This window comes from Nicotiana tabacum, chromosome 14 (genome assembly GCF_000715075.1).
Source record: "Nicotiana tabacum cultivar K326 chromosome 14, ASM71507v2, whole genome shotgun sequence".
NCBI lineage: Eukaryota > Viridiplantae > Streptophyta > Magnoliopsida > Solanales > Solanaceae > Nicotiana > Nicotiana tabacum.
In genome coordinates this window covers 49,596,359-49,613,863 of record NC_134093.1, presented here as the reverse complement: position 1 = coordinate 49,613,863, position 17,505 = coordinate 49,596,359, and the positions used below count along the sequence as shown (strand labels likewise).

Sequence of the window (17,505 nt, the reverse complement as noted above, 5' to 3'; positions counted from 1 at the left end):
TGCCTTGGGAGACTATTATATGCAAAATTTTGGTGATTAATATTGAAATCGGAGAAGCCATGTTCATGTGCTCTGAAGTTCTCCTATTTGATATAGGTAGTAATTTCATTTTCTAGTTACTTTTTGAGACTTTGATACTTCCGCAAAGGAAGTCAAATCTTCTTTTCCCATGTAGGATATACATACCTAACTATAAATCTCAAATTCTTGAAAATTTCGTGAACGCGATTTTCCAACACATTTTCACGAAAAGAATGGAATACGAGGAGCTCAGAGCAAGGCACTCACTCATTCTTTGGGGGTTAAAAGAGGAGTTTTATTTATATTTCACATAACTTACATAGCACATGATAAAGAACTACAAGAAGCCAAAAACGCTTACAACCTTAGCTTAGAAGGAAGACCCACATCCACATTTATTTGTAGTAGTTATATCAATACTACTCTTAGAGCCTTTATTTATTTACTCACAAAGCTCTCAGTTCTCACAGCTGCATCATTACTAGCTAGTGCCTCGTGCAAATCTACAACTTAGAAAACGAAGTCCAAAATTGAAGACAGATACTGTTGTCCCTTTCCTTCTTCACCCCTCTCCCTCTGCCGCTGGCCGTGCTGTTCTGGTCCTGCCACAAAGTAAGACTGATCTTGCCTCTGCAAGATTTCTTCTACATCCTTTCCTGGCATGTTGAATGAAAGCTCCTTTGCTTCTCTGTCCACATTTCTCCATATGTTTTGTTGTCCTAAAATTTCAAACCAGCCAAAGAATTTTAATAAGACACTCTCATAACATGTTAAAATATTTTAAAATTTTCACAATGTCAATACACAAATACTGTAAAACAGAGGAAACTGATATACCTGCAAGGAAGTTCTTTCTGCTGTTATGAGCATTGACGCCGAAACCAACTATCCTGAGATTTGAACCTCCAGTGGCTATAAAGGTAATAGGATGACCGGCAGGGACAACCAAAACATCACCAACTGATAGAGTTCCACGGACTTTCTGGTAATGGACATCTCCACCTTCTTGTTCTCGTTCTTGTTCTCTTCTTCCTCCACGGGACCCTTGCCTCTGGCTTTGGCTACCAAGATGAGGACATGCCATTTCAAAACGCCCGTTTCCTTCTACAACCATTGCCAACCTTGTTGACCTTGTGTTGTAGTATGGTAGTACCATTCCACCCTGCAATTATGTTTCAAATTATATCTTAAAAAACACACTAAGAATACAAATGTTTTAGAGTTGACACTTGACAGTGTAAATTTTGTATGTTATCGGGTAATTGCAGGTAACTAAACTATAACAGATGAAATAGTAAACCTGGAGAATAAGTCTAAATAACGTTCTAGAGCAGACTAAAAAATATTGAAAAGTAATTAAAGATTACATCTTTTTTGATAAGTTAACTTGTGAAAAGCCTTACTTGGTTGATGTTCATGAAAGCAACAGCAGCATCCAAATCTCTCAACTGTTCAAATCTATCTGGAGATGCTTCAAAGAACTGTCCAAATCTGCTACTGAATAATGGGCGTTCTTTCAACAGATTAAAAGGACCTGTTGTCTGACCCTTAGTTTGTTGCTTAGTGGAGCGCGAAGCGTGTTCACTTATTGCTCTAATTTGCTCTTCAGATGCTTTGATTATTATCCCCTGTTTTTGTTGCCCAAATAGCCTCTCTAATCTGTCCCTTGGGGTCTAATGAATAATAATAAACAAAATACACAGTGAGAATTGCAACTAACATAAAAATGATCCAGTGAAATATTAATTAGTTGGATATCAATTACGCGGGCTTACATTGAAAGCAGTCTCCAGGATATCGCTGCTGAAAGCTCTGTAGAAGGATTCTGGATTCTGACCTCCAGCACTGAAGTATTCCTGAACCAAGATAAAGTACATCAGTATTCACAAATTGTAGGTACAATATTTTGTATCTAATATCAGTTGACCAATTCTAAAGGTGAAACTAGAAATATTGAACAATTATAAAATATCTCCGTCCCAACAATATTTAGAGGTTACTTTAAAACTCCTCTCAAAGTGAAAATTTTGGAGGCTGTTATCTTGAATACTTCTACACCATGTCCTGATTTGACTAATTCTAACTAGTGAAGATAGAAATACTCATAAGCAATAGCCCCAAAATTTAAACTATTGTTGAGAATAATTTAGTTTTGTCACGCAATATATAATACTACTATGATTACCTGGAATTGGCCAGGGGTATTGACAGCCTGGGCTAGCACGTAAACAAAGAACCTTTCATTGTTATCCCTGTTGAGCATGTACACTGTTGAACCAGCATTCACTCTGATTACATCTCCATGCTCCAAGTTGAAGGAGTTCTTCTCATCCTGTTCTGCTATACTTATAGTTCCTCTGCCTGAAAAGAAAGTTAACATTACTGTAATTACCATTTCACTTGGTTTTAATTAAATACCATTTCACTTGGTTTTAATTATTACCCAAAGAACATAAGCAAAATAGAAAAAATTAATTACCTCTAACCACAACAAATATGGCTTCAGCATCACAGTGATGAGGAAGCATGAAAGACAGAGGCTCAAATTCAACTACTGCAACTCGGTAGTTTTCTATTCCTCGGAGAAGTTCAGATCTTTCGGTGAATTTCTCAAGAACTCGAAAATCACCATGTGTGGCTCTGAATCGAGACCTAAACCTCTGAGACTCAAACAAGTAGGGATTGTTCTCTTCTTCTCTTTCTCTTTGTGGGTTCTCCCTTTCTTCTCCCGTCTCCTGGCCACGTCGTTGTTGTTCTTGCTCTCTCCTGAACTCTTCCTCGCAACGTTGTTGGCACTGTCTCCGTTGTTGGCGTCCCTGTTCCTGTTGCTGACATCTCTGCTGACACTCTCTGAATCTCCTTTGGGGGTCACGGCCTTGATTATCTTCTTGGCTCTCCTCGCCGCCTCGTCGTTGTTCTTGTTCTCTCCTGTATTCTTGCTCACAACTTTGTTGGCACTGTCTCTGCTGTTGGCCCTGTTCTTGTCTTTGGCATCTCTGTTGGCACTCCCTGAATCTCCTCTCGGGCTCACGTTGGCCTCGTCCTTGATTTTCTTCTAGGATCTCCTCTGAGCCACCACGCTGTTGTTCTTGTTCTCTCCTGTATTCTTGCTCACAACGTTGTTGGCACTGTCTCTGTTGTTGGCCCTGTTCTTGTCTTTGGCACCTCTGTTGGCATTCTCTGAATCTCCTCTCGGGCTCACGTTGGCCTCGCCCTTGATTTTCTTCTAGGATCTCCTCCGAGCCACCATGTTGTTGTTCTTGCTCTCTCCTGTATTCTTGCTCACAACGTTGTTGGCACTGTCTCTGCTGTTGGCCCTGTTCTTGTCGTTGACATCTCTGTTGGCACTCTCTGAATCTCCTCTCAGGTTCACGCTGCGTACGACCTACTAGGAAAGAAATAGAATAAAACAGAATTTAAGAAATGCTATAAAGCATAGATGTACGGCCGAATTTCATATATGTATACATATATATATATACACACACTCCTTTGTCCCAAATTTATGGGATACTTCTTAATTTTAGATTCAAACTTCAAACTTCTTTATTTTGACCTATAGCCCAAATTTAATTTTAACCTATGTCCCAAATTTATGTGATACTTTGGGATTTTCAAGATCCAAATTTCTTAATTTTGACACTGTACCGATGAAATATACATGGTTATTGCATATATTACCAATTACGGGTATTAAATACTTTCTCTGTTTCAATTTATGTGAACTTATTTGACTGAGTACGAAGTTAAAAAAAAAAAAATTAAAATTTGTGATTCTTAACAATTTAAAAAGAATCATGGTATTTGTGTGGTTAAAAAAATTTCTCATTAAGGCTAGAATTATAAGTTTTAAATAAAGTTGTTTTCAAATTTAAAAAAGAATCATTATTTTTTAAACAGACAAAAAAATAGGTTCACCGAGGCAGTACTGTATATTACAAATTAAATGACACCTCTGTAATGAACCACTTTATATGACTTTGGAGAACGAAAACCAAATTAATTAACTATTTTCCCTCCATGCCACTTTATATGGCATGGTCCGATGTACGATATTCAAAATAACTATATTTTCAGTTGAGTTTGAAAATAAAATTTTAAATCTTATATTTAAAATTATGTAAACAATAGTAAAAGTCAAAATACTTTTAAATAATATATGCAACGTGATAAATAAACCCTTTTTCTATTCTGTCAGCGTAAAATAAAATAGATGAGTAACTACAAACACCATACCTTCTCGTCCTTGATTATCTTCTCCACTCTGGTGGCCACGATGTTGTTGTTCTTGTTCTCTCCGATACTCCTGCTCACAACGTTGTTGGCACTGTCTCTGCTGTCCATGTTCTTGCCTCTGACAACGTTCCTGGCACTCTCTGTAAATTCTTTCGGGGTCACGGTGATGAGTCAGTATGTCCTCAATCACTTCGTCAGATTTCTCTCTCTGTTGACGTTCATATCGTAAAACACAGCTTCTCTGACATTGGAGTTGCTGTTCAGGGCTCTCTTGTCTTTCACTCTGAACCTGGCATTGCCGTAAGCAACTCTCGAGCTCGCGCCTCGGGTCTTGGCCACGAGGGTTTTCATCATCACATTGAGAAGCAAGGAAAAGAGAAAGGATCAAGAAGAAGAGAAACAAAAGCTTCGGTTTAGCAAAAATCGCCATAGTTAATGAACTGTGATGGAGAAGCGTTGATGGGGATGAAGAGAAGTTGATTTTGTTCGTGGGGATTTATAGTGGAGGAAGATGAGTTTGAAACATTGCATGCATGCATGCAAATTGACAAGTGTTGATAATGAAGAGAACGAAGAGTAACGTGGAGAAGAAAATGAAGTGATCAAGTGGAAGTGTGATAAGGCTAGCTACGTGCATGTCACGTGAGTACGGTGTACGGACAATTTGTAAAGGACATGAACATAGCTGGCACTGGAAATATGCGGCGAGTTGATAAGTATTGATGCTTTTGCTGATCGCTATCCCCTTTCTTTTTTCCATTACACCACATTCAGCCAAGATATTATTGCACTATATGCATTTAAAAATGGGTGGGTGAGTGCGGAGAATTGTAGTAGTAAGTTTTCATTTTTCTCTTACTACAATACAAATTCTAGTATTAACTCACTAGTCTTTGAGCATAATTTAGCAGTGGAAAATTCTAGCAATAGTGTGGGGAGTTCCGCAGAATTCAATAATTTATGATTGAACAAATATGTGTAAAACTCTTGTACAAATAAAGTTAAATTTAAATTTATATATATAGTTACTTTTTTTTTTAATTCAACACTCATGGAGTTTAAATTTTCGTTAATGCTGATATTGGAGTGTTATTTCCCTTAAGCCGTTTGGTCGGAGAGCTAGTGACAGGGGAAACATAATGAGGCAGGTATTTGTCTTCATAAATCATAGTAGCAAAATAACAAACAAACTAGTATAGCAAAATAACAGAATTAAGAAGATGTCACTGCTAGATCCAACGTGAACACGTGAAGTAAATTAACACTTGGCAACAACCACGCATGCAGAAAGGACGAAGGTTTGCCTCTGCTTTGTGTCTTATATATGCGCAAATGCAAAAAATGACGCTATTTGCTACATCCCACTGTGACAGAAGTAGAAGACATTCGGGCCTGGGGCAGATGCACTGTAACAATAGCACGTCCAGACAATTTTTATAGATGCGTGTGTATTGTTAACTTTGTAGTTGAAACGATTTTAAAAGAGAATTAAAAAGGGTTATATTTACGCTAGGTTAATTTCACCTATGATTATTGAACTATCTTTTAATTTTACTAAAATTATTTAATTATTTTTTATTACTTAAAAGTATTTAAACTTTATTATTATCACTTAAAAGTTATTTTGTCTCAAATCCCTATTATAAATATGATATTGCATTAAATTTTATAATAAAAATCCAAAAATAAATACCACAAAAACTAATATGGATCATACCTATTTTAGATTCATTTATCCTTTAATGTGATTTGACCCATAATCTAAATGAGTTTCGATAAAAAAATAATATTAAGTTTCACATTAGTTTAAAATGATTATCCTATACTACAAAGTCTTGCCTTTTCTATTACATAATGCACATTCATAATTATTCTATACTAAAATAATTGATGCTAGAAAATTCTTATTTTGTTTGTATGCCCCATCCGAGTCATTATATAATTCTACTGAAGCTATTTTAAAATGACTCGGATAGGGCATACAAGCAAAATAAGAATTTTTTAGTATAGATTATTTTAGTATAGAATAATTATGAATGACTCGGATGGGGCATACAAACAAAATAAGAATTTTCTAGCACATTAGTTTTGATACAATAGTATTTTAGAATCAACAGAGTTATAAAATGACTCGGATGGGGCATACAAACAAAATAAGAATTTTCTAGCACATTAGTTTGGATACAATAGTATTTTAGTTTCAGCAGAGTTATAAAATGACTCGGATAGGGCATACAAACAAAATAAGAATTTTCTAACATAGATTATTTTAGTATAGAATAATTATAAATGTGCATTATGTAACAGAAAAGGTAAAACTTTATAGTATAGGATAATCATTTTAAACTAATGTGGAACTTAATTTTTTTTTTTAATCGAAACTCATTTGGATTATGGGTCAAATCACATTAAAGGATAAATGGATCTAAAATGGGTATGACCCATATTAGCTTATCTGGCATTTATTTTTGGATTTTTATCATAAAATTTAATGCCATATCATATTTATGGTAGGGGTTTGAGGCAAAATAACTTTTAAGTGACAATGATAACGTTTAGTTACTTTTAAGTGACAAAAAATAGTTAAATGACTTTAGTGAAATTGAAAGATAATTCAATGACCGTCAGTGAAATTAACCCTATTTACGCTTTTACTTTCGAAAATAGTTTATATTTAAATTTTATTATATTGTTCGATCAGCTACAATTGATTTTTTTATAATTGCACCTTTATATAATAGTTATTTAATACAAAAGTCAAAATTTTCTCGGACCCAATAACAGCTTTTTATTAAAATATATGCTTGTATATTTTTATTTCATTGGCCAAAAGTTTTCATCGTGCATATATTTTTTTATTAAGCAAAGTTTCAATAGATTCATTAATAATATATTATTTTTTTGCTAATTAGAAACCTTTTTAATCACCAAGTAAATATTTACAAAATCATAATTGAATCAAACACATCTAGCTATCTAAACTATGTACCAGCCGCCGGAAAACTCCATGACTTAATTCCAAACATGAATATATTAGCTTTCCTTAATTCGCATATCTTTGAAATTTAAATTTAAATAATTTCTTATCTTATATAACACTACTATAAATTCGGTCAAAACCGACCGCGGCCAATCGATTGACTTCGATCGGTCAAAAAACCTACCGAAGTCGGTCGGTATTTTTAAATTTTTTAATTTTTAATTTTATTTACGAAACCGACCGACTTCGGTCGGTTGTTTTTTACGCAAAAATGCGAAAAACTATTTTCGTATCCCGCGAAATTTATTTTTTAAGAAACCGACCGAAATCGGTCGGTTTTTTATATAAAATAAATTAAAATTAATATTCAAAAAATTGACCGAAATTGGTCGGTTATTTCACTGAGTCATTTTAAAAAACCGACCGACTTCGGTCGGTAATTTTATATTTTTAATAAAACCGACTGAAATCGATCAGTTATTTTCGTGCGAAAATACAATTAAAGAGTACAAATAAATTAAAAGAAAGTCATAAACCAAAATGTACCAATAGTCTAGTGGTAGAATAGTATTCTGTCATAGTACAGATCCTGGTTCGAGTCCCAGACGGTATATTTTTTAATTACATAATTGAAAATACCAACCGAATTCAATCGGAAAATACCGAACGACTTCGATTAGTTTTTTTGACAGAATTTTCTTTTTGGATCGTTTGTGAAAATTAATTTACCGACCAAAATCGGTAGAAAATTACGACAGACTTCGGTCGCTTTTTTTTACCGACCAACTTAATTTCGACGGATTAAAGTCGGTCGGAAATTAGTCATTTTTTTCAGTTTTCTGACCGATTTTCGGTCGGTATTTCTGGACGATTTTAGGCAGTTTTCTAGTAGTGTAAGTAACATTAAAAAAAGAAAAAAAAATAGTTTTACATAATTTTCATTTATAACAATCAAATGATATAATTTAATATAAAGGCCAAATTATATTAAAACAAACGATATTTTTATATAAAGGTTTGATTTTATATAGGGGTGAACATAGTTTTGGCAAATCCGAAATTCAAATCGAAATCCAATTTTTTTGAATTTTTTGTTTGAATTTTCGAATTGCGGATTGAATTTTGAATTTATTTTTTAAAATTTTTAGATTTCGATTTTGGATATTGGATTTGGTACTTCGGATTTTTGGATATCCGAAAATCTGAAATTTTTATACTTGTTATAAATAGTATTTTATTTATGGTGAATGTTTATATTTTAGAGAGATTTTAGGGTTGTTACTTGATGGCTAAGTCACTTTTTCCCAATAAATAGAGGGGTTCTATTTTATTGTAATTGATCACATATCAATAAGAATTCTCTCTCTCTATTTTTCTCTGCAATACTCTTCTTCTTCTTTTATTATTTCATAACACGTTATCAGCACGGGACTCTAACCAATTGAGTAGAAGCTTTGTGATTGAGCATAATGATTGCCAATTATTCCATGAAGTTCCTTCATGATTAAATTCTGGATTTAAAGTAAGTATTTTACTTTATTTTTCTCTTTTGAATTCTTGAAATTCTATAATTTGATTTTAAATACAAACAAAGACAATAAATTTTGATTATAACTCTAATGGAGTTTGTAAGAAATTATAACCACCCGAAATGGTAAATTTCTATGCTGTCATGATCAAATTCATGTATGATTGTGGGCAAAGAAGTGAAAACCCGTCCCGTTTAATTTGCTTCATTCCCATTCCCTTAAGAGAATATGATAGCAGTATGTGATAAGTTTGAAAGAAGATAAAATTATTACCATAAAGATATCAATGGATGTGGATGTGACAATAGACAAAATTATAATTGTCATCATTGTGATAATGAGAATAATAAGGATTCTCAAAATAATCCTTCACTCTGTGAAAGTAATATTTGTCATCGATTTGACATGAGATTTTGTAAAGCACATATAGATGATTATGGTCTATTCATGATGTGAATGTGACAACATCTGATTTATGAATACATATTCATTCTTGAAAGAATATGAACGTGCTAGTGGTAGTGAATATACCACACTCACCTCTAGAAGAAGGTTTGAGATGAAATAAGAAAATAATATCATTATTATGATATGAATGGTCATTGGTCACGTACCTATTATACGCCAAAATATTTTGGCAATATGATTATTAAAAGACAACAGTAATGCAAGAAACAGATCTTGCATATAAGTTTGACCATGACCATAATGGTATAACTTACTCCTTAAAAGCTTATTCACCATATAGATGTTGATGAATAAGTGGTAGTACAAAATTAATTGAGAGCTCTACAAGAGCCAATTATACTATTTTGTGTCGTAGTAAGTCTCAAAAAAACTTATTAACTTTCTAAAGTATTCGCGAAAGCGATTGGTTATATTGAGACTATAAATAATGAAGATTTAATATCTTTATATTACTACAAATGTAGTGGGGTAATTGTGATGACCCAAAAGGTCATTTTATATTTTCGAACTCGAATCTGTGCTCTTAAGCCTTAAAAATCTCATTTTTACCCTCTTCAATTTGCGTGCAAAGTCCGGGCAAGTTTCCGGAAAGCTTTTATGTTGAAAACTAATGAAAATAAGAATTTTTACCTTAAAAGTTGATTTTAGTTGACTTCGGTCAATATTTTTGGTAAACAGGCCCGGATCCGTGCTTTGACGGTCCCGGTAGGTCCGTATCGAATTATGGGACCTGGGCGTATGCCCGGAATCGAATTCGGAGGTCCCTAGCTTGAGTTATGAATTTTTGATGAAAATTAAAAGTTTGGAAATTATTTGTTTTTAAGAATTGATTGATATTTCGCATTATTAGTATCGGGTCCGTATTTTGGTTTCGGAGCCCGGTACAGGTTCATTATGATATTTAAGACATGTCTGTGAAATTTGGTGAGAAACGAAGTTGATTTGACGTGATTCAGACGTCTAGTTGAGAAAATAGAAATTTTAAAGTGTTCTTGAGAATTTTATTTGATTTGGTGCTAAATTTAGAGTTCTAGGTGTTATTTTGGCGATTTGATCACACGAGTAGGTCCGTATGATATTTTTAGACTTGTGCGCATGTTTGGTTTGGAGCCCCGAGGGCTCGGGTGAGTTTCGGATAGGCCACGAGATGTATTGGACTTAGAAAATCTGAGATTTTAGCTGCAGCAGCTATTCCTGTGTGCCCTTCTTCGCGTTCGCGTAGGTAGTGTCGGGAACGCGGAAGGTAAAATGGGGGCAGGGGAATTTTCTTCTTCACGAATGCAATGGACTGGTCGCGAACGCGAAGCGTTGGGGGTGGTACCCTTCGCGAACGCTATCTGTCTCACGCGAACGCGATAGTCTAAGGGACCTGAGGGAGGGGAGTAATGTTCTTCTACGCGAATGCGTCTACTGGGTCGCGAACGCGAAGGCTTGGGGGGAGCTGCCTTACGCGAACGCGTAGATAGACTCGCGAACGCAAAGGCCTTAGGCCGCTGTGCATCGCGATAGCGACAGGCCTCTCGCGAACGCGATGAAGGCCTGTCCAGTGACTTAAAACAGACTCCAAACACGGGTTTAAGCCATTTCTTCAACATTTTTCAAGAACCAAACGGGTAGAGGCGATTTTCAAGAGCCATTTTCTTCCCCAAAGTGGTGGTAAGTGATTCTAAACCATTTTCTTTCAATTACCCATTACATTTTATGAATTATCAATCTAAAATCTAGAGTTTTCATGGTAGAATTAGGGGTTAGGGTAGAAACTAGAAATTTCGGAAATTTGAGGATTTAGACCCCAATTTTAGGTCGGATTCCAAAACTAATTACATATTCGGGCTCGGGGGTGAATGGGTAAAAGAATTTTGGTCCGAACCTCAGGTTTTGACCAAGCATGCCCAGGGTCGATTTTTTGACTTTTTGGAGTAAAATTTGGGAAATTTAATTTAGGAAATATAATTGATTCCTTTAGGAATATTTGATATTATTGAGTCATTTTTGAATAGATACGAGTGGTTTGGAGGTGAATTCCAAAGAAAAAGCTGTGATTGAGAATTAAGTGGCCTTCAGAGCGAGGTAAGTGTCGTGTCTAACTTTAGCTTGAGGGAATATGTACTATGTGTTCATTTGCTACATGTTTGGTTGTTAAATACGATGTATAGGTGAGGTGACGAGCATCTATGCGTCGTTGTCGAGTCATAGCATGCGAGTGAAATTCTATTCTTGTCTATTTTGTAACCTTAAATTCTACTATCCATGCTTAGCGGGTTATTTAAAATGTTGGGTGATTCATATCTGGTTTCACTGAGATTTGGTAACTTTCGAATATTGATTCAAGGTTGAGATTACATTGTGCTATTGATTATGGGTAAAATACTGGTTTCTTTGTGATACTCTTATCTATCCGTTGTTATTGATTCTGTGATTGGTGAGGATGAGTGTTAAGCACGTATGGTGATGTCGTGCATGCATTATTTATATTGTGAGGAAGAGTGTAAAGTATGAAGGGTGATGCCGTGTATATTATGAGAGGTTTAAAGCACGAAGGGTGATGCCGTGTATATTATGAGAGGTTTAATGCACGAAGGGTGATGCCGTGTCGTTCTATTTATTTATTTGGTGAGGTTGAGAGTAAATGCACAAAGGGTGATGTCGTGCCGTTCTATTTATTTATTTATTTGGTGAGGTTGAGAGTAAAAGCACGAAGGGTGATGCCGTGCAGGTTTTCTTACTGTTTTAATTGCTCAATTCGTTTAAGGATTTTCGGTTTAATTATGTCTTTTTATTATATTCACTCTTTATGTTGTATTCCCCCACTGTATGTCCCATTCCTATTATTTCTGCGTTATTTCTTTATTTATTGTTGTTGCCACTAGCATGATTATACTATTCAGGTCATATGTGGGTGTCTTATCCTAGCCTCGTCACTAATTTGCCGAGGTTAGGCTCGACACTTACCAGTACATGGAGTCGGTTGAACTGATGCTACACTCTACACTTTCTGTGTAGACTTTGATACCAGCTCAGGTTGATCGAGATTTTGCTATTGGTCTGCTGTCCGGAGACTCAAGATAGATCTGTCGGCGTTCACAGACCTTGAAGTCCCCGTCTACCTTTTATGTCACTGTTATTTTCTTTCATTCAGACTGTTGTATTTCTTTCAGACTATTACTTATAGTAAATTCTAGAATGCTCGTGAATTGTGACTCCAGATCCGGGTGGTAGTAATTAATATAGTTTTATAAAATTTTGCACTTATTATATTTCATCTTAGTTAATTATTGAATGGAAATAAGGAATTGATTTATTGATCCTCTAACGTTGGCTTGCCTAGCAAGGGGAATGTTAGGCGCTATCACGGTCCCGTTTGTGGGAATTTCGGGTTGTGACAACTTAGTATCAGAGCACTAGGTTGCCTAGGTCTCACGATTCACGAGCAAGTTTAGTAGAGTCTGGAGGATCGATACGGAGACGTCTGTGCTTATCTTCCAGAGGCTATGAAGTTTAGGAACAAGTTTCACTTCTATTCTTCTCCGTCGTGCGGTTTTGATTTCTCAATTCTGATTGAACTCTTCTACTCATATTCTCTCACAGATGGCGAGAACACGTACTGCTTCCTCAGCTGAGCAATAGCCAGAGCCTCTAGTGGCAGCTCCTACGCGGGGCAGAGGTCGAGGCCGAGGCAAGGGCAGGGCTCAGCCTAGAGCCCGAGCAGCAGCCCCAGCAGTGGAGCCTCAGATAGAGCTTGACGAGGAGGTTCCAGCCCAGACTGTTCCTGCCGGACCAGCTCAGGTTCCGGAGGGGTTCATTGCTACCCCAGTACTTCAGGACGCTTTGGTCCGTTTGGTGGGCCTTATGGAGAGTGTGACCCAGTCTGGCGCATTTCCCATGGCACCAATAGTCTCTCAGGCTGGAGGAGGATCCCAGACTCCTACCATTCCCGCTCCAAGGCAGATAGCTCCCCAATATCAGGCTCCAGCAGCTCAGCTAGTCGGATTAGTTAAGCCGGTTATTGCGGCACAGGTAGGAGATGGGCTAGCTATGTTTTCTGAGGCTTTATAGAGATTGGACAGGTTTATCAAGCTCTTTCTTGTTCACTTCAGTGGTGCTCCTTCAGAGGATCCCCAGGAGTATCTTGACAGTTGTCACGAGCTTTTACGGAACATGGGTATAGTGGAGACCAATGTGGTCGATTTTGCTGCATTTCAGATGACTGGTTCCGCCAAGAAATGGTGGAGAGATTACTTGTTGAGCAGATCAGATAGGTCACCTTCTCTTACTTGGGACCAGTTCTCTCACCTCTTCATAGAGAAATTTCTACCTATCACATTGAGAGAGGAGCGTCGCCGTCAGTTTGAGCGTCTCCTGCAGGGCAGTATGACTGTTACTCAGTATGAGACCCGTTTTGTGGATTTGGCCCGTCATGTTATTCTTCTGCTTCCCACCGAGAGAGAGAGGGTGATGAGGTTTATTGATGGACTTGCTCAGCCTATCAGATTGCAGATGGCTAAGGAGACTGGGAGTGAGATTTCTTTTTAGGCGGCTGCTAATGTCGCCAGACGAGTCTAACTGGTTCTTACTCAGGGAGGTTAGGGGTTTGACAAGAGACCTCGTCATTCCGGTGAGTTCAGCGGTGCCTCATCTAGAGGCAGGAGTACTTTTGGTAGAGGCCATCCTCCCAGGCCATTTCATTCAGCGCTCCAGGCATCCCACGGTGCCTTAGGTGGTCGTGACCCTCATATGCATTATTCCGACCAACTAGCCTACAATGCACCACCAGCTCCTATTAGTGTACCTCCACTCCAGAGTTATCAAGGTGGTTATTCAGGTCGACAGGGTCAGTTTCAGGGTTAGCAGTCACAGCAGCCAAAGTTATGTTATACTTGTGGTGATCCGAGGCACACTGCTAGATTTTGCCCTCGGGCAACAAGCAGCTCACAGCATTAGAGTTCTCGTGCCATGGTTCCGGCACCAGTTGCTGCACCACCTACCCAGCTAGCCAGAGTCAGGGGTCAGGCAGCCAGAGGTAGAGGCCAAACTATTAGAGGTTGAGGTCAGGCCGTTAGAGGTGGAGATCAACCAGTTAGAGGCCGTTCCAGGGATGTAGTTCAAGGTGGTAGGGCCCAGCCCCGGTGTTATGCTTTCCCAGCCAGGCCTGAGGATGAGTCATGTGACGTTGTTATCACAGGTACTGTTTCAGTTTGCAATAGAGATTCTTCAGTTCTATTTGATCCGGGATCTACTTACTCTTATGTGTCATCCTATTTTGCTTCCTATTTGGTTGTGCCCCATGATTCTTTGAGTGCTCCTGTGTATGTGTCCACACTAGTGGGAGATGCTATTGTTGTAGATCGTGTTTATCGTTCGTGTGTGGTCACCATTGAGAGTCTTGAGACTCGTGTAGATCTCCTACTTCTCGACATGGTTGATTTTGATGTCATACTGGGTATGGATTAGTTGTCACCTTATCATGCTATATTAGATTGTCACGCCAAGACAGTGACCTTAGCCTTGCAGGGGTTGCCTCGATTAGAGTGGAGAGGAAATCTTGGCCATTCTGCCAACATGGTTATCTCTTATGTGAAGGCTCGGCATATGGTCGAGAAGGGGTGTCTAGCTTATTTGGCTTATGTCCACGATTCTAGTGCGGAGGTTCCTTCCATAGATTCAGTGTCGGTTGTTCGTGAGTTTCCAGAGGTGTTTCCTGCAGACCTGCCAGGGATGCCACCCGACAGGGTTATTGATTTATGCATTGATTTGTCTCCGGGCACTGAGCTTATTTCCATCTCGCCATATTGGCCCCGCCATAGTTGAAAGAATTGAATGAGCAGTTGCAAGATTTGCTTGATAAGGGCTTTATTAGACCTATTGTCTCGCCCTGGGGTGCACCTGTGTTATTTGTGAAGAAGAAAGATGGATCGATGAGGATGTATATAGATTATCGGCAGTTGAACAAAGTCACCATCAAGAACAAATATCCATTGCCGAGGATTGATAATTTATTTGATCAGCTTCAGGGTGCCAAGGTGTTTTCAAAGATTTATTTGAGATCTGGCTACCATCAGTTGAGGATTAGGGCATCCGATTTCCTAAGACAGTTTTTCGGACTCGGTATGGGCATTATGAGTTTCTAGTGATGTCATTTGGGCGGACAAATATCCCAGCAGCATTCATGGATTTGATTAACCGGGTGTTCAAACCCTACTTGGATTCCTTTGTAGTTGTGTTTATTGATGTTATCTTGATCTACTCCCACAGTCGAGAGGAGCATGAGCAGCACCTTCAAAACGTTCTTCAGACTCTGAAAGACAGCCAGTTATATGCTAAGTTCTCAAAATACGAGTTTTGGTTGAGTTCAGTTGCTTTCTTGGGTCACGTTGTATCAGCAGAGGGTATTCAGGTGGATCCTAAGAAGATTGAGGCAGTCCAAAACTGGCCTAGACCCACATCAGCTATAGAGATCCGTTGTTTCCTGTGTTTTGCGGGCTATTACCGTCGATTTGTGGAGGGGTTTTCATCCATAGCAGCCCTGTTGACTAGATTGACCCAGAAGGGTGCCCCGTTCAGGTGGTCAGACGAGTGTGAAGCGAGCTTTCAGAAGCTCAAGACAGCTTTGTCTACGATACCGGTATTGGTGTTACCCACAGGTTCAGGATCTTATACAGTATATTGCGATGCATCTCGTATTGTTCTGGGTATAGTGTTGATGCAGGGTGGCAAGGTTATCACATATACTTCACAGCAGCTGAAGGTTCACAAGAAGAATTACCATGTTCATGATCTAGAGCTGGCAACCATTGTTCACGCACTGAAGATTTGGAGGCACTATCTTTACGGCGTGCCAAATGAACTACATTGAGACTAATTCCCGATGGAATCTTCATCGATTTTGAGTTAGATTCAACTGTCCGTCAACAACTTGGTCGATTATATTACTAATACGAGTAATCATTTTCTTTTTTCGACCGTGGTGGTGAGTGGAGTTGGTCGTAACTGGAGCTAGTCGTGACTGGAGTTGGTCGTGACTGAAGTTTCGTGGTTTATGTTCTTTCAATCTAAGGTTTCCTTTGTGGTAAGCTTTTATTTACAGAATATTTAGTTGTTTTTGGTTGTTGTAATTTAGTTTGTTGGAGTTTGTGAAAATTAGGGATTTTTTTTTATAATTTTGGGTCGAGGAATCTACTGACATCCTCTGTTTCGCTTTTTGGTTTTTCAATATAGTAGTAAATCTAGACATGTCTGAAGACGAATATATTCTTGTCGATTTTCACCATGGTAGACATATTATTAAGGATCCTGACCCGAGATATGTAGAGGAGGGGTGAGGATGGTCACATGATAGACAAAGATCACTTTTCTCTTTTTGAGCTTTTGTCCTACACAAAGGATATGGGGTATGCTGAGGTAGAGGGTTTTTATTTAATTAATCCGAAATCTAATGACTTTGTCTTGATTGGAAATGATGAACAACTGTATAATATAGTTTGTCACCTTAATCATCTTGATCATTTGGATTTGTTTATTAAGCATGTAGTTAATGAGCCTTTGTTGGTTGATGAGACTGTCCCATATGGCCTTTTATGTGGGCTAGAAGTTGTTGAACCAAGTGAAACTACATTAAATAAAGAGGCTAGGACAACATCTACTGTTTGAGAGGATATAAATATCCAAGAAAGTGTTGTAGACAACACATTTGTGGCTGAGGAAAATCTAGCTGATGTTGGGGTTGCAGGTGAGAATTTACAAGGGGTTGAAGAAACAACCAACATAGATGATGGTTTGGCATCAGATCTGTCAAGTAGTGAGTCTGAATTAAATAACATACCTGATGAAGATGATAATGATGTGAATGAAGAGCTCACTTCATTAAGGCATGAAAGAAGAAACAAGAAAAAACAGAAGAAACAAAGAAAGAAACCTACTCCACCAGAAGAGATTATTCTGGGAGAAGCTGGAATAGATAAAGGTTTTGAGGATATTGGCAGGCCATCTAAGGAGGACATGTTTGCTGGAAAATTAGGAGGGGATGAATACTACACCAGTTCTGATATTGGAAGTGATGATAGCACAAATGACTTAGATGTTTTAGCTGAAAGGGGTATTAACTTACCTCATAGAAGGAGAAGTAAAAAGGTAAGGTTTGACCCTGACTGTTACCTTTCTATTTTTGAGCTTGGTATGGTATTTGAAAATACTGTAGAGTTTAGAAAAGCAGTAGCCTCATATGCTGTGGAGAACAAAGTGCAACTAAAAATTAGGCCTAATGAAAAGGATAGG

General features: G+C 37.8%; 1 protein-coding gene across 2 annotated transcripts; it reads right to left on the bottom strand.

Moving 5' to 3' along the window:
* Positions 1 to 291: 291 nt before the first annotated feature.
* Positions 292 to 4,739, bottom strand: LOC107832657 (vicilin Jug r 2.0101-like). 2 transcript variants are annotated; one of them, XM_016660519.2, is made up of 7 exons: positions 4,258 to 4,739; positions 2,501 to 3,409; positions 2,207 to 2,382; positions 1,797 to 1,877; positions 1,425 to 1,694; positions 859 to 1,183; positions 292 to 740 (listed from the first exon to the last, which is right to left on the bottom strand). In XM_016660519.2, the coding sequence occupies exons 1-7, from the start codon at positions 4,685 to 4,687 to the stop codon at positions 532 to 534; spliced, it is 2,400 nt and encodes a 799-aa protein (XP_016516005.2). In that variant the 5' UTR covers positions 4,688 to 4,739; the 3' UTR covers positions 292 to 531. The 2 variants fall into 2 exon arrangements, with proteins under 2 accessions (XP_016516005.2, XP_016516006.2); XM_016660520.2 differs by having other exon boundaries at positions 2,501 to 3,406.
* Positions 4,740 to 17,505: the final 12,766 nt, after the last annotated feature.

What these genes read in the sequence shown, in the direction of transcription:
- LOC107832657 (XM_016660519.2), bottom strand. Translation starts at nt 4,687, where the DNA reads ATGGCGATTTTTGCTAAACCGAAGCTTTTGTTTCTCTTCTTCTTGATC. An exon ending in CATATTTGTTGTGGTTAGAG is followed by an intron (nt 2,383 to 2,500) that starts GTAATTAATTTT and finishes CTTTCTTTTCAG; the next exon opens with GCAGAGGAACTATAAGTATA. An exon ending in TCCTGGAGACTGCTTTCAAT is followed by an intron (nt 1,695 to 1,796) that starts GTAAGCCCGCGT and finishes ATTATTCATTAG; the next exon opens with ACCCCAAGGGACAGATTAGA.